The sequence below is a fragment of the Felis catus genome, chromosome A2 (genome assembly GCF_018350175.1).
Source record: "Felis catus isolate Fca126 chromosome A2, F.catus_Fca126_mat1.0, whole genome shotgun sequence".
Taxonomy (NCBI): Eukaryota; Metazoa; Chordata; class Mammalia; order Carnivora; family Felidae; genus Felis; species Felis catus.
In genome coordinates, this window is record NC_058369.1 from 86440924 (window position 1) to 86464745 (window position 23822).

The window sequence follows — 23822 nt, forward strand, 5'->3', positions numbered from 1 at the left end:
AACTTCTGTTAGTGTATAAAATAGAACTCATTTTTTACATTTTTTTTAATCTTGAAATTTTACTAAATTTATTTGAATAAGTGGATTTCTTAGGGTTTTCTATATACAATATCATACCATCTGCAAATAGAGATAATTTTTTCTTTTGCAGTTTGGATGCCTATTATTTTTCTTGCGTATTTGCTCTGCCTAGAACTTACAGTACTACGTTAAAGAAAGTGGCAAGAATGGGCATCCTTGTCTTATTCATGGCATTAGAGGAGAAGCTGTTAGTTTCTGGTGCTTGGCTGTTAGCTTCTTCTAATTTTACCATTGTGGATGATAGCTGTGAGCCTTTATTTTGTTTAAGTACAGATCTTATATACCAACTTTGTTAAGGGTTTTTAATCACAGCGGATGTTAAATTTTGCAAGTGCTTTGTCTGCATTTATTGAGATCATACGATTTTCTCTTCCCCTTCACTTTATTAATATGGTTCACACTGGTTCATTTGTGAATGTGAAACTGTCCTTGCATCCCAGTTAATCATGGTATATGGTTTTGTGTTGTTGGATTCAGCTTGCTAACATTTTCTTGAGGATTTTTGCATCTAGGTTCTTCAAAGATACTAGCGTGTAACTTTCTATTCTTGCCGTGTTCTTGTCTGGTTTTGGTATTATGGTAAGGCTGGCTTTGTGAAATGAGCTTGAAAGTGTTCCCTCTTGCTATATTTTTGGAAGAGTTTGAGAGGGATTGGTATTAATTCTTCTTTGAATGTTTGGTTCAACTCACCAGTGAAGCCATCTGGTCTTTGGCTTCTGATTGTTGGGAGGTTTTTGATAGCTGATTCGATCTGCTTACTAGTAATGGATATGTTCAGATTTTCTATTTCTTCATGAACCACTCTTGATAGGCTCCATCTTTTTTAGGAATTTATCAATTTCTTCTAGAGTTCCCAATTTTTGCCATGTATTGTTTATATAGTAGTTTCTAATCTTCTATATTTTGTGATAACAATTTTAATGTCTTTTTTTCATTCCTAGTTTTATTTTAATCCTCTTTTCCTTGGTAAGTCTAACTAAAGTTTTGTTTTTCTTTTCAAAAAAAACCAGTTCTTAATTGCAATGGATTGTCTTTTTGGTTTCTATTTCACTTATTTCTGCCATGATTTTTGTTATTTCCTACCTCCTAGCATTAGGCTTCATTTGCTATTAATCCTTGAGGTGTAAATTTATTTAAGATGTTTGTCTATTCTTAATATAGGTGTTTATCGGGGCGCCTGGGTGGCGCAGTCGGTTAAGCGTCCGACTTCAGCCAGGTCACGATCTTGCGGTCCGTGAGTTCGAGCTCCGCGTCAGGCTCTGGGCTGATGGCTCAGAGCCTGGAGCCTGTTTCCCATTCTGTGTCTCCCTCTCTCTCTGCCCCTCCCCCGTTCATGCTCTGTCTCTCTCTGTCCCAAAAATAAATAAACGTTGAAAAAAAAATTTAATAAAAAAAAATATATAGGTGTTTATCACTATAAACTTTCCTCTTAGAACTGCTTTGCTGCTTGCCAATAGTTTTGGTTCAGTGTATTTCCATCTTCATTTGTCTCATTTGTGTGTGTGTGTGTGTGTGTGTGTGTGTGTGTGTGTGTGTAATTTCCCTTAGGATTTCTTCTTTGACCCATGACTGTTGAGTGGCATATTGTTTAATCTCCACATATTTGTGAATTGTCCAGTTTCTTTATATTGTTGAGATCTAGTTTGATACAACTGTGGCCAGAGAAGATGTTTGCTAGGATTTTAATCTTCTCAAATTTATTAAGGCTTTTTTGGTGACTTAACATATGTTCTATCCTGGAAGATGTTCCATGTTCATTTCAGAACAAAGTGTAGAATGCTGCTTTTGGATAGAATGTTCTGTAAGTGTCACTTAAATCCATGTGATCTAATGGGTTATTTAATTCCAGTGTTTGCTTATTCATTTTCTGTCTGGATGATCTATCCATTGATGAAAGTGGGCGACTGAAGTCTCCTGTTTAGTATTATTACTATTACTATATTGCTGCCTACTTCTCCTGTTAGGTCTGTTAATATTTGCCATACTATCTTTAAGCCCCTTTATATCAGGTGCATAAATATTTCTAAATGTTATATCAACTTTTGACTGAACCCTTTATCAATATATAATGATTATGTCTCTTAGTACAGTTTTTGTCTTGACGTCTTTTGTGTCCAGGTATAGCTACCCCAGCTTTCTTTTGATTTCCATTTGCATGGAATATATTTTTCTATCCATTTACTTTCACATACTTTAAGGTGTGTGTCCTTAAAGCTGAAGTGTGCGGTTTTGATTTGTTTTCCCTAATGACTAGTAATGTTGAACATCTTTTCATGTAGCTGTTGGCCATTTTGATGTCATCTTTGTAAACACGTCTATTTAGTTTCCTGCCCATTTTTTAATTGTTTTTTTTTTAACTTTTTTAAGCCTATACATGGCTTGCATTTTTTCCCCCATTCTGTAGGTTGCCTTTTCATTTGGTTGTTTCTTTGTGGAGAAGCATTCAAAGTTGCCATAGTCCCACTTGTTGATTTCTGCTTTGGTTTTTTATGCTTTTGGTATTGTATCCAAAAATCATTGACAGGACCAATGTCAAGGAACTTCTTTACTACTTTGTCTTCTAGGATGTTTTTTAGTATCAGGTCTTATATTAAAGTCTTTGATCTTTTCTGAGTTAATTTTTGTGAGTGGTATAAGATAGGGGTCCAGTTTCATTGCCCTGCATGTGTTCACTTTTCCCAGCACCATTTGTTGGTGACTATCCTTTCCCCATGGGGTGTCCTTGGCTTTTGTGCTGAATATTAGTTGACCATACACATGTAAGGGTTTCCTTCTGGGCTCTCTTCTATTCCACTAGCCTATGTGTCTATTTTTGTGCCAGTACTATACTGTTTTGATTACTGTAGGTTTATAGTATAATCTAAAATCCAGAAATCTGATACCTGCAGCTTTTTTCTTTTTCCTCAGGACTATTATGGTATTTTGAGTGTTTTGTGGGTCCATATGAATTTTAGAATTATTTTTTTCTATTGCTGTGAATGCTGTTGGCATTTTGATGGGGGCTACATTGAATCCATAGCTGTCTTTGGGTGGTACGGACATTTTACAATATTAATATCTATTTATGCTTGTGTTCTTTCAGCAAAGTCTTGTAGTTTTCACTGTGCAGCTCTTTCACTTCCTGGAAGTTACTCCTAAATACTTTGGTTTGGATGCTGTTGTGAATGGGACAGTTTATTTCTTTTTCCGATGTTTTATTATTAGTGTATAGAAATGCAACTGATACTTGTATGTTGATTTTGTATCCTGCAACTTTACTGAAATTATGGATTGCTGCCAACAGTCTTTTGAGGGAGTCTTTGGGTTTTTCTGTATACAGAACCATCTTTTCTGTCAATACTGGCAGCTTTACTTCTTCCTTCCCTATTTGGACCCCTGTTATTTCTTTGTCTCACCTAAAATTCGAGCTAGGGCTTCCACACTATGTTGAATGAGAGCAGTGCTCATCTCTGATCTGAGAATTAAAGCTCCACATTTTCTTCCACTGAGTATAATGTTAGCTGTGTGTTTGTCATATATGGCCTTTATTAGGTTGAAGTATGTTCCTCCATACCCCACCTGACCAAGGTTTTTATCATGAAATGATGTATTTTGTCAAAGGGTCTTTTTAAAATCTATTTATGTCATTTTTATCTCTTATGTTATTACTGTGATTTATTACCTTCAGTTCTTTGACTTTTTTGTACTTTTTAATATTTTCTCTTTATTGAAGTTCTCATTTAGCTTTTGCATTTTCCTCCTGACTTTGGTGAGCATCTTTATGACCATTGTTTTGAACTCCTTTAGGGCTGTTGGTAGAGTTGTATCTTGTTGTTTTTAAAAGTTTTCTGTATCTTCGTTTTCCTGGACTCTGTGTTGGTTTCTGTGCATTTGAAAAAAACACCACGATTCGCAGGCTTGAAGTGGCTCCCAATAAGTGGGGGGTGTGCCTTTAACTGTCTGTGTCCCATTGGGGATGATCTCATTCAGCACCTGGATGCAGGCTGATTGGAGGCAGAACCCTGAGGCAATAGTTTTTGAGGTATGTAAATAGACCCATCCCTTTTAGGGTATGACTAAGAGAAGAACATTTTAGTTGGCCTTCACTGTGCCGAACCCTGGGGGAATTTACTGTTAAGAACTGTGTATTTGCCACTGTCCCCCAATACCCAAAAAGATCAGCTCTACTGGCCACCATAGCCAAGTGATAAAGGGAGATGTTTTTTGGGCAGCAGTCTTAAAAGCCAAATGGATCCACAAGCTCCTTCGGAGACAGACCAGTGACTTGGAGTATGTCACAGGGTCAAAGTGGAGGCATGGCCCACTGCCTTCCTCTGTCTCTAAGGAGGCCTGCAGTCAGCCTCTAAATGTGTGCTAAATCAGAGAAAGACTGGGCATAGGGCATTGATGTTTGGTCCATCTTCTCTAAGCCTTGGAAGGAAAGCTACAGTGAGTCCACGGGAGCCTGTTGACAATTGTTTCTTTGCTATGGTCTTGTCCACCTATTAGACTTTCAGAGATAGTTATTGGGGACACTGTACTTTGCATGGAAGCCTTAAAATTCCACTACTTGGTATTCAGACCAAACCCTTCATTCCTCAAGGAAGACCTAAGAGTTAAAAATTCCCTCCTGATTACACGCTGCTATGTCAGAGGTAGGGATTATGGGGATAGTGTGTCTTAGCATTTCCTACCTGTTTCAGTGTGGTTGTTTTCTCATTCACCCAATATGTATGGGTCATTCACCTCGTTTCTCCATTTTTTTTTCCAGAGGAAAGTGCTTTGTTTATAGTTACAGGTTTAGCGGGTCTGTGATATAAAGTGAGTTTGGCACTTCCCATGTCACCGTCTTGGACCAGAACTGCAAAAACTCACACTTTGTATCTTCAGACCTGAATTCTCCTGTGACCTCAGCAGGGATTGAGCTCTGCCGCCTCTCCTCTCTGATGCCTCAGAAAGGCCCCAAACTTGCCCAAAGACACTATTTTTTCTGAACGATACTTCTAGGAGAAGTGGATCAGGGCAAAGACAAGTCATCTGTGATCCCTCCCCGCCCCTCGTTTTCAAATGTAATCCACCAGCACATCCTCTTAACTTTAGCTTCCAAATAGGTCTCCAGACTTACCACTTCTCACTATCACCATCACTTCTGGCCTAGACTCCTTCAAAAGCTGCCTCTTGTGTCTCATGGCTTCTACTCTTGCTTTTTCACAAATTTTTTTTTTAACCCAAAAACAGTCTCCTTAAAAGCATAGGTCAAACATTTTATCACTCTCAGAACAAAACCCAAATGGCTTAGCACGGCCTACAAAGCCTTAAGTAGTCCAGAGTTGGCGGCCTCTCTGTCTTCTAGTATTCCTCTCCCCACCCCTACAACTCACTCGGCTCCAATAACACTGTCTGTCTCTGCAACAGGTCAAGGTGTGTACTGTCCCAGGCACTTCACACTTGGTCTTCTCTTGGTTCTAATAGTTTTCCCTTTAGGTTGGGTAACCACATAAAGAAACAGGCTGCTCACTTACATTTGAACTCCAGATTAAAACAATATTTTTTAGTATAAATATATCTCCAATATCTCACACCCAGAAGAATGGTCTAATACACAGGTTGTATGGTACTACTTGATAAATGAATAGTAGGTAGTCAATAAAGCAGCACAGGTACAACCTAGTTAGAAACACTGCAAACATAAAATAGTAATGTAAAGGCTTGGCTCTTGACCAGCTGTTAATTACGTGTTAATGTGATGGAATGGAAAATCAGTATACAAGCAAGACCCATTGATGTAGTAAGGATATGTTTTGTCAAAGAAATTCTAGTTAACATAAAACAAATGTGTTATGAAAAGAAAAAAAAATATCTCTAACTCTGATCCATTGTTTTTATGTTTATATTTCTAGTGTTTTTTTGTTCAGTTGCGTTTCCTGTATGTGATGATGCCTGTTGCAGTCAGGGAGCGGGTAGGTGAGATAAGTTATTTGGAGTCCCTCAAGTCTGCAAGTTGATTTCACACAAACAAATCTGCCTCTTCAGTTTCCTGTCATCTTTTCTCATGTGTTTTGCATGGACAACTACATACACCAAGACTTGAAATTATTCTATGAAATAAGAGATACATTCTAAATCACAAATGCACAGATATGGGAGAAACATTAGCATTTTCTCCGCCTTAAAGATAGACCAAAAATCCCACTACCATTATAAGCAAGTAAATCAGTCTGATTTTTAAAGATGGGTACTTTGTTTCAGTTTAACACACTCAGGTAGAAAAATGACACAGTGCTAATGCTATATGTACTTGTTTTTAAAATATGGTAATTTTTTCAATTTTCTTCTAGAGACTTCTCTCAAAAGACTCCTAATAAACATATCGGCAGAGAATTCCTTTTTCATTACTCATTAAAAGAAACAACACCTAAATTGTACTTATATGCATATGACTTTGCCCCAAGGCTAAGACCATGCATGCTAGTGGCTAAAATATTTTCAATTTTCTCTTGTGAAACATGTAACTTGCCCTTTCTTTCCCCAACCAGAATCACCACGGTGACTAATTGCACATAGTAAGAGATCAATATTTTCTGAATTATACTCACTATGTTCAAAAGGCAAATCGCTGGTGAAGACATGCACCAAATAATGGCTGACTTTTTAATTTAAACTGCTGTGTAGTTAAGTCACCTACAGCAGCTTCAAAGAAAATGTATTTTTAAAATTATTTAGGTAGATGGAACTACACAGTCTAAGACTTTTAATAGGAATAAGTTCTCTAACAAACAATTTGTTCTCCTACACTGCACCATAACACAGTAACCACACTAACTCATGAAGTAGGTAGTATATGTGTTCAACTACACAAATGCATGTGTGTATTGTCTACATACACGTACCTACACATTCATTTTTCATGTACCCAGTAATCTGCTTTCATAAATTAGGTTTGCAGTTCGCATAAAATAATGAACTTTATCGATGATACATATTACTGGCTGGCTTGCTCTGATAAACCGTGGCTTTATTTTTCTTTTGTTCTTTACCACTTAAATTGCCCCAAAGCTCTTGTCAAAAGGTCTCACTTGGACCCTTGGGTTTTAATGAAGTCCTAGTGGTCTATAATTGATACTCTTTTTGGATTGCACAGGATACAAGAGTCCTATCTTTACACAGTCATTCTATAAATGCTTAGATACCATCCATTAGAAGATGTCAGAGATGACACCAGCATCCCAGCTTTCCTGTGAGCAGAAACTAACCCACCACACATTCCTGGGTAGCTTGACTAGCACTGAAGCTTAGACTTTGACCTCTATTGGTCTTCAGTGTGAGGAACCACGGCCAATTATCCTCAGTATTTTTTGGTAATGTTTGTATTATTTTTTCAACTCTATTGTTTCAGAGAAAATGATACTTCTTTTGATATTATCATATCAACACTCACATTGCATAGACGAGATTCACTGTTCAGTACTGATAACTGTGTTTCTAAATACTTAAGTCTTATTAATGTAAAGTATATGCCCTCTACATCATCTTCTCAGGACTATTCATTATATATTCCTCAAGGACACGATAATATTAGGAAATCCCTGGTGTGTTCTTTTCATCTTTCAAAAATTATTTCATTAAGATGTACTGATCCCATCCAGCTGAATCCACAATGCTATTTATTTTCTTGGTAAAGTTATAGTTATGGTGAGAAAGAAAAATATCAAAGAAAAATTCAATCCTATTTTTGAGGGGAGAGTCTTAGAAGAAAAAAAATAAATTCATTCTTACCTATAGATTTTTAAGGTAAAGGTAAAAATCTTTTACCTCCTAAGGAAGCTGACCTATAGTTTTATAGCCTGTAAATCTTACCTAAAAATTCTATGACTAAGAAGTAAACTTCTGTATCAAAGGTGAAAATAGAGTAAATATTTATACTATTCCTCACCTAGAGAATATAATGTGATAATTTTTTTACCCTTATGTTTTACTTTCATTTCTATTATCACAAATAGAGACAGGTATAAAAAAGACAACATGGAACCTATGATTTCACTACACTTTTCATATGTAAATGGTATAATCACAAAACATTACTTCAGAGAGCTACCTCTCTATCAATTGAAAACACAGGTTCATGCAGAGGGATCATTTCATTTTGGTCTTTTAATTGTCCAGGTCAGCTAGGTTTCTTTCACTTGGAATCCTGTGCCATGAAGACTATTATGTTATTAGCCCAGGAAAAAAACTAGTTTTCTGAGACTCCCTCTGATATCCCACTTTTCTCCCCCTCTGATGAGCACACAGCACTCACAGTAATGGCCATATCTCCATCTAGTGGTTTCCTAATCAACGAATACCTGGAGAGCAGTGAAGAAAGAACACCATAAAAGTTGCTCTAGTAACACTAACCATGAGGATCCCAGAGCATCAGAGAAGAAACTGCAAAGCTGTAAGTGAAACCATGAACACAAGCTTGGGGCCTACAACATCTATGCAGTCATACTAATAATATAATTCAGAAATTGGTCACAGGTTAATAAGTGATAATTTTAGCCTAGATACTGTAAGTCATTCTAAGTAAAATGAACTTAGAAATTGGAAGCACTTGTACTAAAATATTTTAATAGCATCAATATTGTGGTAGTAAAAAATATAATAAGTTGATTAAGTCATATTTGTTTTAAAAAGAAAGGAAAGCATAGAATTATTGACTTAGAAAATAATGTTTGATAAAATTGAAATGGCTCATTAATTTAATGTCAGCATCTTTTGAAAATTGAGATGACCAGCTCTAATAATCGTCCTCAGGGTATTTTTCTTTAGTAAAAAGCTAGACATCAAGAAACATAAAATTTTTCCCGTACTGATTTAATCTTTATACAAAACCTTATAAGAAAATACTGATTTTTAAATAAACATAGGAAAAGGATATGCCGAGTTTGGGATTAGAAACTTAAGCCATATTTGAATTCAGCTATTTACAAAACAATATTAGTACTGGAATTTTAAAAACCTGCTTTCAGGACATTTATTATAATGAATTTAGGGACATGGATTATTTATTAAAATTTCAAGCCAAACACACACAAAAAGAAAAATTAGAGAAAGTGACTGACCATCCACACCACATGAAAACTTGCAGTAAAATGGAGATAGGAGTTGACATCATGGTACAGGCACGACTCGTTGTGCACATAAGTTGATCCTATTAATAACGGGCAAAGTAGCAAGTACAGGAAAAGGAAAGAAAACACAGAAAAGAAGACATACAAGATGAGATTTCATGCAGTTTGCTGGCAGTTAGCAGTTTATGTGAGCCTCCATCCAGAGCAGGGTCACAATGACCATTGCAAATAAGCATTACCAAAACATTTCACTGCTAAAGGAACACAAGACATTATTAGCAAGTTAAGCTACTGAGCGAGAGCTGTACTTTCACACACAGTAGGATGTATAATTCACAGGAACTTGAATTATTGACAATTTGTCTCAGTCCAATCTTTCTCGCGCCTTGATGAAAACATAGAGTCTCCTAGGTTGAAAACATTTTGGGTAATAGTGTTTTTATGTGATCTTTGAAGTTGATTTGAGTGAATTTAATCTCAGGCTTTGGTGACCAGTGGTTGATGAGTGAAGTTTCCCCTAATGAGCACCACTATCCTTGGGCCCGCATTCATTCTTAAGGGAATGATTTGACAGGGTCAAACTCCAGAAAATAGAGTAGATAGAACAAAAGGCCTCATATCTGGATTTGTACTGAAGTCTAACCAGATAAAATGGAGAACAACAACTAGCTGCCACTTGGAATCACTTTCTCCATCAAAGAGGAATGATCAGTAGTCCTTGCAGAGATAACGGGGGTTTCGTGGCTAACACCTCTTGCTTTTTAAGTCTTATTCTTCATTACTGATTTTACTTATTTTTTGTTCCTCTTCTAATCATAGCTAACTGGATAATATTTATGAAAATTACCTTTTTGTCTGTGTATTTGAGTAAATAAGTACATAGTAGACAAGTCTATTCTAAATAAATTACAACCTCTATAAACGTACATTAATAGGTGATCTGACATTTTTTGGGAATAAACAATTCCTAAGATGATTATGCTCTCAGTTTGTATGCTCATTGGAGTATGCAAGCCACTTAATGCAAAGGCACACCTTGAAGAGGCAGAATTGAGAAATGTTGTATTTAAAATTCGTTTTTCACATTAGGCAGAATTGTGGTGTGGCCTTTACATTTGAGAATCAAGTTTCTTAATTAAAATGGTTTTAAAAACATAAAGCTGATTACATGCATAGTATGTCAGAAGATTGTTTCTTGGAGGAAGACAGCTGACCTATAGGAAAAGCAGCAATCATCTTTACATGACATAAGATGTTTTGCAAAATTTTATGAACTTAGCCCTCTGTAACTGACCTGGTCTAATACATGCAAGGTAAAAATGCAATTAAGAGAAATAATACAAATCTATGACAGAGTCAGGAGCCATGTTAAAAAAAAAAGAAAAGGGAGAATTACAAAATATCAGGAAACTAGCTATGTCACAAATTTTTAAACATACCAAATAAAGACTAAAGAAACACGTAAAAATAAATTTTGTATCTTAAAGATTGGAGTATCAATGAAGGGAGGCAAATCACATAAATATCATTTACTGTAATTACTATTGATGAGAAAATGTTTCAAATCATCAGATTGGTGACCTAGGATTGTTAGTAAACTGATGGGAATTGTGTTTGAAAGTACAGTTTCTGTTGGAAGGACAGATAGAAGAAGCAACTGTTGAGCTTACACTAACCATGAACAGTATTGAAATGAAAAATCTATCTACCAGCAAGTACATCATGTTAATGAGAAACACTATGATTAAGACATCATGTTTGAGTTAAAAATGTAATTTGTTTCCTTAAGTTCCTGAAGACAATGACTACTGAGATAGAATATTTTAATACAATAAACCTTTGGTCTTACCAAGACATTGTTATCAAAGCAGACATCGGGTCCTTTTCGGTATCTGGGTTGTTTAACCATATCACAAGGATCTGGACCATCAGCTAAAGAAACTTGTTAAGGAATACGAAATTACTTGTTCTTTCCACACAATTAAAAAAAAAAAATATTTCCCAAAGCAAGGAACAGACACCTATGCCATTAGTCTAGTCCCACACGACTGGTTCAAGTACTTAGGGATTTAAGGAAGTAAACCGCCACACAAATTCTTTTGTCACACTAGTGGCTATATGAAGAGATCACTGTGGTTTTTATTTTTACTCTACACGGTGTGGCCCTTGGCAGATGCAATTACTCAACAGTTACCTGTAAAGATAGAAGTGGCTGAAATGAGCAAATAAGATGGAGCCATACATGTGAACCCGCACAAGGGAGCACAAGGGTGCTCCTATGTAGCAAGACAGAAATACAAACTCATTGGTAACAATAAACCCCAATTTCAAACACAGCTGGGACTATTCCCGCTCCCCCCCCCCGAAACAACATGAATAAATGAAAAAGGGACAGGCGGTCTGGTCTACAATGCTTTAACAGTCACGGGACTGTCATTTAGCATATTTATAAGCATAAGCAGTTTGGTGTTAACGGCCACTGCAGATACAGCAAACGACAGGACTTCCTTCTTTTTTAAGGCTGAATAATATTTCGGCATAGATGTACACCATATTCAACTCCATTTTTTGACTATGGAATGTTGACAGCTCTCCAGCCACACAAGTCCCAGCTAGCAAAAACCCAGCACTACTCCCTAATGGCCATAAATTTCCCAAGCCAGCTGCCCCTGCCTGCATGCAAGCCGAAATTTCCAGATCTACCTGCAAACCTGCACTGCCTCCTCCACAAAGCCTCATTGTATGAGCAAGAAACTGTTCACATTCTCTTGGTGCCTGGGTGGCATCATTAGTCTACACATTCCAACCACATTTTGCATGAGAGGTTCATTCTGCCTGTGTGAGGTAATCACGGCATGCTGTGTGATGCATGTTATTCTCTTGATGAGCATTATCAGTGTGACGAGGTTAAAGAAGCATTACTTTAAGACGGCATTGATTCCAAGCATTTCTGATGTCAAAGGATACAAGTCTGCTCTGCTTGTATGAGCAGTCGCGTGTCACAGGGACAAGTCCCTTTGCTCTCAACCATAATGAATATTAAGTTGGTGTTCATAAGTTTTTCTACGTGAAAGATTCTGCAAAAGAAATAGTCATAAAAATCACAGAAAATGAGCATTTTTTTCTTTTGGGCAAAAATTAAAATCTTTCAAAGGTTCTTACATATAATATGACATGTTGAAACACAAAGCATCACCCACATAAACAGTAAAACAAAATGAGAATACGTAGAAGGAAAACATCACCATGTTTTATTTATTAGCATGCACAATGTATTACCTCTCTCGATACTAGAAAATTGCAACACATGTTTTAGGTGTCACCTTTGTTTTTCAATGCAAAACAAGCACTGCTGAGTTGTTGCAACCCGTAGAATAAATGTTTTATTGGACATGCTTAAGGAACTGTGGTATTTATTACTGAAAATAAACAAAATTACCTTATTTTACACATTAAAAGCTTTGGAGCCCACACTAAGCATCTTGCCCAAGCCAATGGCAAAGTAAATCTAGACTAGTGCTGTTCACCAAACTACTGTGAAGATGGAAATGTTTTCTGCTTTCTCCAATATGGTAAATAGCCACACTAGGCTATCGAGTATTTGAAACATGACTAACTAATGTGGCTGAGGCACTAATGTGTATTATTAGTTATAATTGAAACAGCCACCAGTGATTGGTAAGTACTGAACTGGATAACACAGATACAGACAGAATAAGGGATTGAAATTCCATGCAGTATTTTTTGCATGTCTTAAACTGCTTCTGCTACCGTTAGCAACCACGAATAGAAATGTTAATCTGTCACTGAGGATTAATTTCTTTATGATGATGTATTTTAAAAAGAAAATGATTATTTTCTTTTTCTCCATTGAACTTGGGGCACAAGGATAAAGCCAATCAAAATCAACCATGATTCAACTTAATATCCTGATTACTTTAAATTGTAAAGATTTGTAGTCCATTTTTAAAGCACAGATTGCCATCAATGACATCTATTAATCAAAGGCCAAAGGATTACGAGACTGTTTGCTAAAGTGGATAGACTGTCTTGCTACGACACAGAGGTTTGCTAAAGTAAATCATAAAGTCATACAGACCAGGTCTGTAAAAATTCACACTAGTTTCATTTAACTCCTTCCAGAAAACAGTTCTCTGTTAGAAAAGTCTGGATCTCTTAGCAACTCTTCCAGCCCTTTCACATGCTCAGATATCCTCACCTCCTCACATTTCCTCTTTCCTAGATGAACATTTCTTTGAGAATAACCTGCCCTCCTTCACTAAAAACAAAGTGCCTCTCCCCCCCATTCTCAGGAATCCTATGACATGGATTATCACTCTCTCTCATGACTTTGAAAAGGCCCACCTTGGCTTCTTCTTCTATCCCTTCTAGCCAAATTAAATTCTCAATCTCTTCCAAAAATGGCTAAACATGTTTATGTCTGCTAGTGACTCACCTTAGCTTTGATTTTAGGAAGTGATATTTTCTCCTAGTTCTTTTAGTTTCAATTCAAAAATACATGCAATTCTAAATTTCAGTGAAGAGTAGAAGTAAAACACGTCCCTCCCTAGACTATCTTTGTATACACCTATTTAGTAAGTAAATGTAAAATGAAATCCTGTATTTAGCTTAGACTTACTCAAAATGACGATTAATTCTAATCTTACTACAGTTCATATTGTTCTACAACTTTAGAAAAACTTTGAAAGGAGTTCTCTTTTTAGACAAAAAGACATTAAAATATAACCACATTTCTCTTTGTTCTGCCTAAAAGTAGGTAGAATTTCATTCACCCTATTATTATAGTCAAAAGGATTACCACTTACCAGTTAGGATCAATCCTAAAGAATGTAAATTAAAAAAACAACATTCAGCAAAACTAAAGATCTATTTCCAACTGTAAATAGTTACTCATGTCTCTCTCACACTCTAATAACAGTCTCTGTTATTTTCTGTAATGATTATAAAAGCGAATACAATTTCTTAGTGAAATCAGACTATCCCTAAAAGGAAGAAACAAATTACCTGGAACAGTTTCCACAGTCTAACACACCACTGAATGATTTACTATCATTATCGAAGAAATACTGGGTCTGTTCAGTAATGCAGCTCTGCTTTGACAGAGAGGCTGTAAAGTCATCATCTTCCATCTCAACTGTGGAAAAAACAAACATCACCAGGAGGGGACGCTACAGTCAGTGCCAAGAGCCTTCATTTCCGTGGAGCAAAGCGCATGTATTAAGGGCAGGCCCCCTGCTCGGCTTATTTATTGTTGTCTGACGTAGTGGCAGTCCCTCATAGGCGCCCATTAAATGTCAAGAGAAGCAATGAATCCAACAGATAAGAGTTAAAAAATAGAGGCCGACATGGCATAAAAAAGTTTCCAGATCCTTCGGTCAGGGGAACTCAACACATCCCCAAACAAAATTTTATCAGGACAATAGCTGAGTAACTACATACCTGCCTCAAGAAGTCGTGGAAAGGTCAAACTCAGGAGAAACTGCTGTAGAATAGACCTAAATTGCAAATACAAATTATTATTGACAAAAATCTACATATTTCCTTTACAAATAATGCAGTAAAAACCCGAATAATCTTGCAGGTACACACACACACATTTCTTCCTCATCTGCTTGGAAAAAGTTGAGACCTTGCCAATAGAAAGTTGAGGAGTATTTTTACATAATTATTTCTTAAACTTTACAAAACACCGTACATTTGTTTCTGCAAAAGAAGTTGCGAAGTCAGACATGTTAAGGACCGAGTGAGGGACCACTTAAGTGTGAAGAGGCCTAACAAGAAGTGAGATCATGGAAAGTGGTACCTAGGAAAAGTGTCAATATTTCATGCCATAGTTTTCTCATTCAGGGGTGCTTATTTTAGTTTTAGAACTCTATGGTGGAATAAAGCAAAAGATCAAACAAAAATGATTTTGTGCCATGGGTTTGCAAACCATTTACTTTACAATATAGGCTGTATCTGTGAATACATAACGTGACATTCATGAACTAAAATATATACCTGTTAAATATAGGACACTTGGCACATTTCAGTTTTTCCAATAAATGACATTTGAACCAAATCTTAGTATAGAATCATCTGGAATTGAATTCAGGAAAAAAATAAAAAGGGGGGGGGGTGAAGGAGGTAAATTCTGGCCAGAAAATAGCATAAAGCCAACCATAAAGTAATGAGGATTACTTTGAGATTTAAAAAACCTGAGTGAATTAATATTTAAATATCACTATCACAATAGAAAGTGCCATTTTTCACCAAAAATAGGATTTTTAATCTAAAATCTTTCTTACTTTCATAAACTGGTAGACTGATAGAATTTTTGCTGGAAAAGCCTCACTATCAAACAAACGTTAAAGTTTAATCTACAAGGCATAAGGCTTGGGCAATGATAAAAAAGAAGGGAAAGAAGGAAGACGAGGGATCCCAGACACAAAAGGAGGTTGAGTTACTTGACTGACCAGAGCCCAACAATGATGCATTTGATCTTACAGACTTTCCACAGTGCCTTAAACAGTTTAAATGTATTGTTTTCATAGGTGGTAGGGTGTAGGTGAGGTGTTGAAGGAGGTAGGGAGGTTAAGTCAGTAAAGAGAATTAGATCCATTTCAGCAATATGATGCCTCTAAAACTCTGCCAGCCTCTGTTGGAATAGGAAAGAGCTGAAAAGATAAGTCATGATGCTTTGAATTTGATGACGGAGACATCTACTTTGGATACTGAAGGCAATTAACTGAGACCTTTAATAGATTGATACACCTAAAACTTAAGGAATTGGGTATAAAGTCTCAACAGATCTTGAAGAGGCTGAAGTCTGCATGCGCATATTGTTTTCATATGAAAAACCAAGTGATAGTAACAGTGTTAAATTGATCACTTTGTGAAAACTACCAGTATGTCATTTAGGAAACAAACAGAGTAGTTTCCATAACAATTATTCACGTGTCACAAAATCTGGACTGTCCTCAAATTCTTTACTATTTCACCGCCCCTTTCTCATTACCAGTAAAAACACAATTGTGACTTACCAGGCAGCTGCAGTGGCCCACCAGCCAATGTGTAATATGTCGGCTATTGATGGCTATAAAAATAATGAAAAAGTCGTTATGTTAATCGACACTGAGTGTTCCTGCGAGAGGCATGGACGAGTTGGAAATTACTGACCACGTATGCCGAGCGATGCCCTGCTCCTTGTTTCGGTGCAGCACCAGGTTCACACACTGACTGATAATCGTAAGATTTGTTGAAAGCATAAACCGATATATTAACCAGGTGTCGCATCAGACTTGGATCAATCTCTCCAAAAAATCTTCCAATCTGGAACAGAGGACAAAAGAATCAAGTTTCAAATTCACTCCACATGTTAACACCCCGACCACTGCGACGAAAAGAAGTAAGACGAACTAGCAACTAAAACTACTGGAGCTTAAAAACCAAAGCAATGAAGCTGCACGGGATATTCCGAAAGAAGTGAGAAGAGCTTAGTTAGGGGTTCGCATTTGCTCCGTGGCTTGGTGTGATGCATGTGGAAGGAATACACACAGTTAACTAAGCGTTAAGATCACAAGTGAATTCCTTGTGGGGAAGAGGGAAGCAGCATGATGGAGAGAAATGGGTGATATTAGAGAAAGAACAGGAACCTAGGAGCAAACCTGAGGCTCATCAACTGCAGTCCATAAACACGGCCAGTTAAGAAAAAGCTCAGTGTTGACCAATTTTATCTTTTCTGTTCCTAGAAGTTTAGTTATTTACTTTGACAGAGAGAGACAGAATTGCAAGCAGTCTCCATGCTGTTAGCGCAGAGCCCAGTCTCACCAACTATGAGATAATAACCTGAGCCAAAAGCAAGAGTTGGACTCTTAACAGACTGAGCTACCCAGGCGCCCCAAGATCCTTTCCTTTTAAAGAGAAACCAGAAATGTAGATTGGGAAATGAAATTAATTGGCAATGAATTCTAATTTGCTTAAAATCCCATTTGAGCCAAATAGCCTATGTGCTGCCAACTTGCAAATTTGGGAATAGAAACTTCATCAGTTCAAAGCAGCCATGTATTAAGTTAGATATTACTCATTAATAAATATTTAATATGCAAACATTTTCTCAATTTCTGAGAGATCGACAATAACTACATGTTTTAATAGTAACTGTTATGACTAGAAAGGAAATTCAACTAGTATCAGGAAACTGTATTTAGAATGTATTCATTAATGGTTTATATTATATTTAGCATTTAAAAATTTATTTTATGACAGAAATAATAACAACTCATTAATTTCTATAACGGTTTGAAGGACTTTTGTAATGCCGATTAGGGAAACACACTTTGGAAACTGTACTTTGTCCCACTGTGGTACCTACCTGGTTAGTATAATCATCATGATTTGCCATCAGAAGAAACCCACCATCATCTAGAATCACACAATCCATTACCTACAAAAATGAAAATAACAATGAACACAATTTGAGGAAGGTTAGGAGGCTTCATTATCAGTACCTTACGTTAGATAGATGATTATATATATATATATATATATATATATATATATATATATATTTTATTTTTGGGACAGAGAGAGACAGAGCATGAAGGGGGGAGGGGCAGAGAGAGAGGGAGACACAGAATCGGAAACAGGCTCCAGGCTCCGAGCCATCAGCCCAGAGCCTGACGCGGGGCTCGAACTCACGGACCGTAAGATCGTGACCTGGCTGAAGTCGGAGGCTTAACCGACTGTGCCACCCAGGCGCCCCATATATATATATTTAGAAAGAACATACATGTATGCACAAGGGAGGAGCAGAGGGAGAGGGACAGAGAGAATCCCAAGCAGTCTCCCTGCTGTCAATGTGGAGCCTGACACAGGGCTCGATTCCATGACCCTGGGATCATGACCTGAGCTGAAATCAAGAGTCAGACGCTCAAGGGACTGACCCACCCAGGAGCCCCAGTAGATAGTTACAACAACAAAAATAGGAAAAAACTTCAACTTAAAGATACATGCTCCAGAGATTCTGATGAAATAAATTAAGACACACACAGATTCAAATTCTCAGGGTTTCATACTGCACCACTACCCATTTAGTTAAAACTGTCAACTGAGTCTGAACAAATCAGAAGGTCAAATCAGAAACAACCTTTTTGCCATTTGGTCATCTAAATGATCCAGGAAATTGGATAAGCCAAAATAATAATATGTAAAAACACACTTAATAGTTTGACAAAAAAGATACCTTTAAAAATGCATTGTAGTCACCATGCTTCAGACTCAATTAAAAAGCATGCAGCATAAGGATATTTACAACTACTTCATATTTTCAATCAAAATTGGTCGAGTAATTTGAAATATAGAAGCAGAAAACAAAACAAAAAAACATCATGACACAAAAGAAATCAATTCCCACCTGGTTTGTATCATGTTTAAATGCATGCATCAGTTTAGTAATTTTTATTGTATAAAATGACAATTAAAAACATTGTTCTCAGAGTTGGGGACATGTGGAAGCAACTTGCTAAAACCTCGACTCTCACAACAGTCTTTATAGTCTCTATTTACAAAGTCTATGTAAAATGGAGAGAGTATAAAAAATAACATTGCTGGCTTATAATTTCACATGACTAGAAATAAAATGATGTGAACCCACTGTTTGCCTTGGAAATAAACACATACACATAAGAAGATGGGAAGCAAATAGTGGAATTCATCCTTTGTATTCTGGGAATACTTTATGTAGTATCATTCTTAGAACATACTTAACATTTAAAAAAAAATACTTATTTTTGAGAGGCAGAGAGGGAGAGACAAAATCCAAAGCAGGTTTCAACATATTTAACGTTTAAAAATTTTTTTTATTTATTTTTGAGACAGAGAGAGATGGAGCATGAGTGGGGGAGGGGCAGAGAGAGAGGGAGAGACAAAATCTGAAGCAGGTTCCAGGCTCGGGGCTGTCAGCACACAGCCTGACGCGGGGCTTGAACTCACAAGCCATGAGATCGTGCCCTGAGCCAAAGTCAGGCACTTAACTAACTGAGCCACCCAGGCGGCCTGAACATATTTAACGTTTGAACAAAGAAATGTCATAATGAAATAGAAGTAACAGGAGACAATGTAAAATCCAATCCATGTAAGTGGAATTTGATAAAAAAATAATAATAATAATGGCAAAATTGAACTCAAAAAGTTTTCTTGTCACTATGAATACTGTGTGAACAAATTCTGAGAAACTATAAAGGACAGGAAAGATTGCCTTGATAACCAGTAAGGCCACTTTAGTTAGAAACTTCCCACTCAGGAACAGAGCTAAAGACACTTAGAAAACTAACACAATTGACATTGAGTACACTTCATACTGAAACAGGCTTTTTAAAATACTTTCCCTAAATATGTGAATATTTTTAATGGTTAGGAATTAAAAGAATTTATTCAACTTCTTACCTATAAATTCAAAATTTCAAAAAATATTTTTTAGCATTTAATGAAAAATTCCTATATCAAATGACTTTTGTCAATGACTTTATGATTAAAGTCTTAACAAGAGTAACAAAAAATTACAGTTAAAATTTTAAAAATTTTCTTACATCACTGTTTCTTTTGCAGTCACAAACTGGACCAGCACACTGAAAGACAAAAATACAATTAACCCCACACATTTTTAATAGAAAAATGGATTTCCATGACACATTATCATGTTAGGAATCTGAGAATAATTTATCTAGTATCAAAGTAAGATTAAATGACAGTCTATCTCATCATAAAAAAAGCAATAGCTTCATCTTTGTAAAATATTAAGAGCTATCTAAACTAATATTTCAAATTATATCAAAATATTTTTCCTCCTAACTAATTTAAAAAAAGTCTTTCCAAAAATAGTAATTCATAGTTCTTCTTAATTTAGTAGCACTGAAAATTATACATTGACAAGACTTTACTTTGACTTTTCTTATTTACATTTGACATGGAGTGTAGCATAAACGTTAGGAAATATATATATCTTACCGGATCCCTGATTGATGTTTTGGTGAAATTCTCTATCCAAGAATTTACATCAATTTTAATCCCAACAACTGAAAAATGATGTAAAGAAGAATTGACACATACATAGAAAAAACGTGGCTGCGATTCTTAGTTATCTACTTTTCCTCTTACATTTGGATATTTCTGAGCAAATTTAAATTTCTTGGAATTAAATTAATTTCAGCTATACGTTGAAGAGCGGACTTCATTGAAAAGGTTGCAGTTTTAATGTCCATATAATATTTGCTATATGATAATTTATGTAGTGTAGAAAGTAGCATTAAATTTTGGGTTGAATGTAATGTTTATTACAGAGATTTTATTTCTTTGGGTTTTCATTAAAGAGACTGCTAACCGCTCTTAAACTATTAAATAACTTTCGTTTATATTCACAACATACTTTACTCGTTGGCAATCACCTCACCAATTAACTCATATATACAATAAGCTAAAGGGGGAAAAAAAAAGGTGGTAGTGTCAGGCATAGTCTTGTAACGTGAGGTCACTCAGGTGGAATGTTTTAAGAGGCTTCGCTAGCCCCACCAATGTGTGCATCATGTGCTTGAGAAATATATGTCCAATAGACAGATAGGTGGGTGGGAGGGTGAGTGAATAAATGAGCCACTGAGTGAATGAAGGAAACAGTCAATGAGTTAGTGTGGAGGTAATATCTAGTTGAACCACTGAGGGGTAAAACAGCCCTCAGGAACAGGAAGGTGATCGATCTACCTTCTCAATCTGGTCTAATGTATACCCTCTTACACATTCAAATACAGAATCATACAATGAAAAAAAAAAAAAAAAAACAATGCTTCTACTAGATGGGATCCACTTAACCCAGCCTACTTGCATTTCCCATTGATGTTCAGTTTTATGATTTGTTTTGTTTGCTTACTTGATTTTATTTTGGCAAAAAAAATCATTTTTCCATTTTATTGTAATTTTATATATATATATATATATAAAAAGGTATTTTATATATATATATATATATATATATATATATATATATATATATATATAAAGGTTCTTACCTAATTCATTTTATCAGGCACATGGTATATATATGCTATAACTTATTTATCTTTTCCTTAGAGGATGGAAACTTAACTCTTCATGTTTAACTTACTACAAATATTCACACCCTTGGACACGTATCCTTTTGTGTATTTCAAAGTATCTTCTAGGACAGACTTACCGAGTGGAAATGCTGGATCAATCTGGCATGTAGAATTTTGATTTGACTCCATTAATTTGAGCAGCAGTATATACACATACACATCTAGGAAATCCCTCACCTCTATATAGTATCTGTTCTATTTTTCCCCAATCTCCTAGATCATTGTATTTTATTTTCAAAACTTTGTGTATCTGTCTTTGGCTTTATTTTGCTTAAAGGTTTCTGATGGCCTTCCTGGTAAGTACTGCCAGATTTTAACAGAAATATTTGGTCACATTTAATTTTGGCCATGTCCATATACCATATACACGCTTACCTGCAGGTTTGAGAAGCTTTCCTTGGATATAGATTTCCACAGCTTTGCTTACCATAATGCCTGATTCATAAGCACCAGGTCCGCTTTCTGAAAAAGAAGAAGGCAACAACAAAAAAGGAACACAGGCCTGTCTAGATAAGTCAAATAGTGAATTTCTCTTAAGAGGGATAGGTGGACGGTGTTTTGCTTAAGTATTCTAGTGTAGATAAGTAATGAGGAGGTGGGTTGTCGTCTCTCATCTTCCTCTACTGACCAGACCCATTGGAGTGTCCGTGGGATGTGAATTATTCAGCTTGGCTGCATCCATGTCCACAACATAATGGACGCAGGCCAAATCGCTGCTTCGTGACATTTGCTAACTGAGTGGAGAGGCTGCTGAGGTGGAAAGATTGATCTTAGAACCCCAAACAGCCTTTGCATTTTAGACGTAAGTCCCTGGACAAGATGCCAAAATTCTCTGAACTTTGGTTTCCCCTTTTGTAAAAATGAGGCTGAATAACACCTACCCCCAGAGAAGCCCAGGGATTAAATTAGAAAGGTTTTGGGAAAGAATCCAATAAGATAGTTTAAAATGTGGCCTATTGATAATTTTCATAAATAATATATTTAACTAAAACTGACTAAACTGATTGATGATGTCTTTAAAACTCATTACACGTTAATAGATTTGCAGTTTGTGAAATGAGGGATTATCTACATATGTTTCTATGCATTATGCATACCTGTTGATATGCTATCTCTACATTACTGGATGACTGTTTCCTGTGTGTGCATTTTACCTCAACTAAATGGAAGCTTCTGTCCTTCCAATGTCACACGTATACTATACACTTAATAAGGGCTGTTCTGAGCAATTATGGTTATTGGGGAAAGCAGGAAGTAATAATTTATCTAAAAAAAAAGGAAATTGAGAATGGCTGAATTCTGAGTAATACTTACTGTTAAAGTAGGGAGCAGTAAAAACATAGTTGTCATTATCGAGACTCCTTTTATAGAAGCTATCCTCGTATGTTTCTGGATTTTCTTGCCAGTTTTCTCCAGCCCTAAAGAGGAAATGGCTCATCATTTTTATTCTTGAATCTGCCTGATAACCTACTTTTCTGTGAACATCACAGAATTTTACAGATATGTCTACATCTAATGATACTCATTAATAAGCAATAAATCACCATAGAACAGATAACAAGGGTCAGAAAAAGCTCTTGGTTTTACTCTGCAGTTTTACTATCCAGGTGATGACGTACAAGTCACTTAATAGGTCAATTGATAGTAATAGGCCTCCCCACCCTAGGTGACAGACTATTCTGGAGACAGAGATAAGATCCATTGAAGAACAGTGAAAACAATGAGGTGCTATGAAAATATTGCCAATAGGCTATAAACTTTACGTTCAGTGTGTATGAACAGAAAAAAAATATCTTTTACTGTGTCTTAGATTTTGGAATAAATATCCAAAGGGATCACTGAATAATCATATAATAGCATTTTTAAAGAAGTAGGGTATTTTAATAATGTAAGTAATGTTAAATGACTCCATTTTAATCTAATAATCCGTTTCTCTACAGAATGGCTTCCTTATAATGTGCACATCCTCAGAGTAGTCGTGTAACGTACTGATTTCTACAGATGTTATTTGAACTTACTCCTTGGGATAAACTCTGGTAATCCCACCATCAGTCACAACGAACCGTGCTTTCACTCCCTTGCTAAAACAGAAGACAGAAGAAGGCAATTTTTTATTTCACTTGGTCTCCATAAGATAATAATTTAGGTGTTGATGACACAAAGAGAAAGAAAATGAGTTCCTAACATAAAGGGAGACAAAGTAAATACATCAATACATGCAAACTATGCTTTAATGTTGCAAATATCTAAGAAATAAAGGGAGGATGCTTAACGAGGTCACTTCATAGTAAAGACCAATACAGCTGCGTTTGGAAGATGGAATTAGCAGAGATGACAGAGACAGCAGGAAGATCTTACATGTGGAGCCAAGACTATGTTACAGGAAAGCTAGTGAAGAATGTTAAGTATTTGGTGTTATAAAAACAGAAGGCAAGGTGAGAAGCAACAGATAGTAAAGTTTCAAGGACAAGCTTCTTAAGAAGGGTCAGCTCATGAATAATCT

The 23822-nt window shown here is 36.1% G+C and overlaps 1 protein-coding gene across 9 annotated transcripts in view; it reads right to left on the reverse strand.

The window, feature by feature from the left end:
* Window positions 1–23822, reverse strand: part of CACNA2D1 (calcium voltage-gated channel auxiliary subunit alpha2delta 1) — a 496078-nt gene that overhangs the window by 11290 nt on the left and 460966 nt on the right. For all 9 annotated transcript variants that reach the window (XM_019825390.3, XM_045052315.1, XM_011280348.4 and 6 more), the window contains 12 exons: window positions 23338–23400; window positions 22634–22737; window positions 21695–21781; window positions 20181–20248; window positions 19763–19801; window positions 17548–17619; window positions 16353–16505; window positions 16217–16269; window positions 14634–14689; window positions 14199–14328; window positions 12141–12250; window positions 11023–11105 (listed from right to left, as the gene is read on the reverse strand). In XM_019825390.3, coding sequence (XP_019680949.1) covers window positions 11023–11105; window positions 12141–12250; window positions 14199–14328; window positions 14634–14689; window positions 16217–16269; window positions 16353–16505; window positions 17548–17619; window positions 19763–19801; window positions 20181–20248; window positions 21695–21781; window positions 22634–22737; window positions 23338–23400 — 1018 coding nt within the window. The remainder of the gene's footprint in view (window positions 1–11022; window positions 11106–12140; window positions 12251–14198; window positions 14329–14633; window positions 14690–16216; window positions 16270–16352; window positions 16506–17547; window positions 17620–19762; window positions 19802–20180; window positions 20249–21694; window positions 21782–22633; window positions 22738–23337; window positions 23401–23822) is intronic.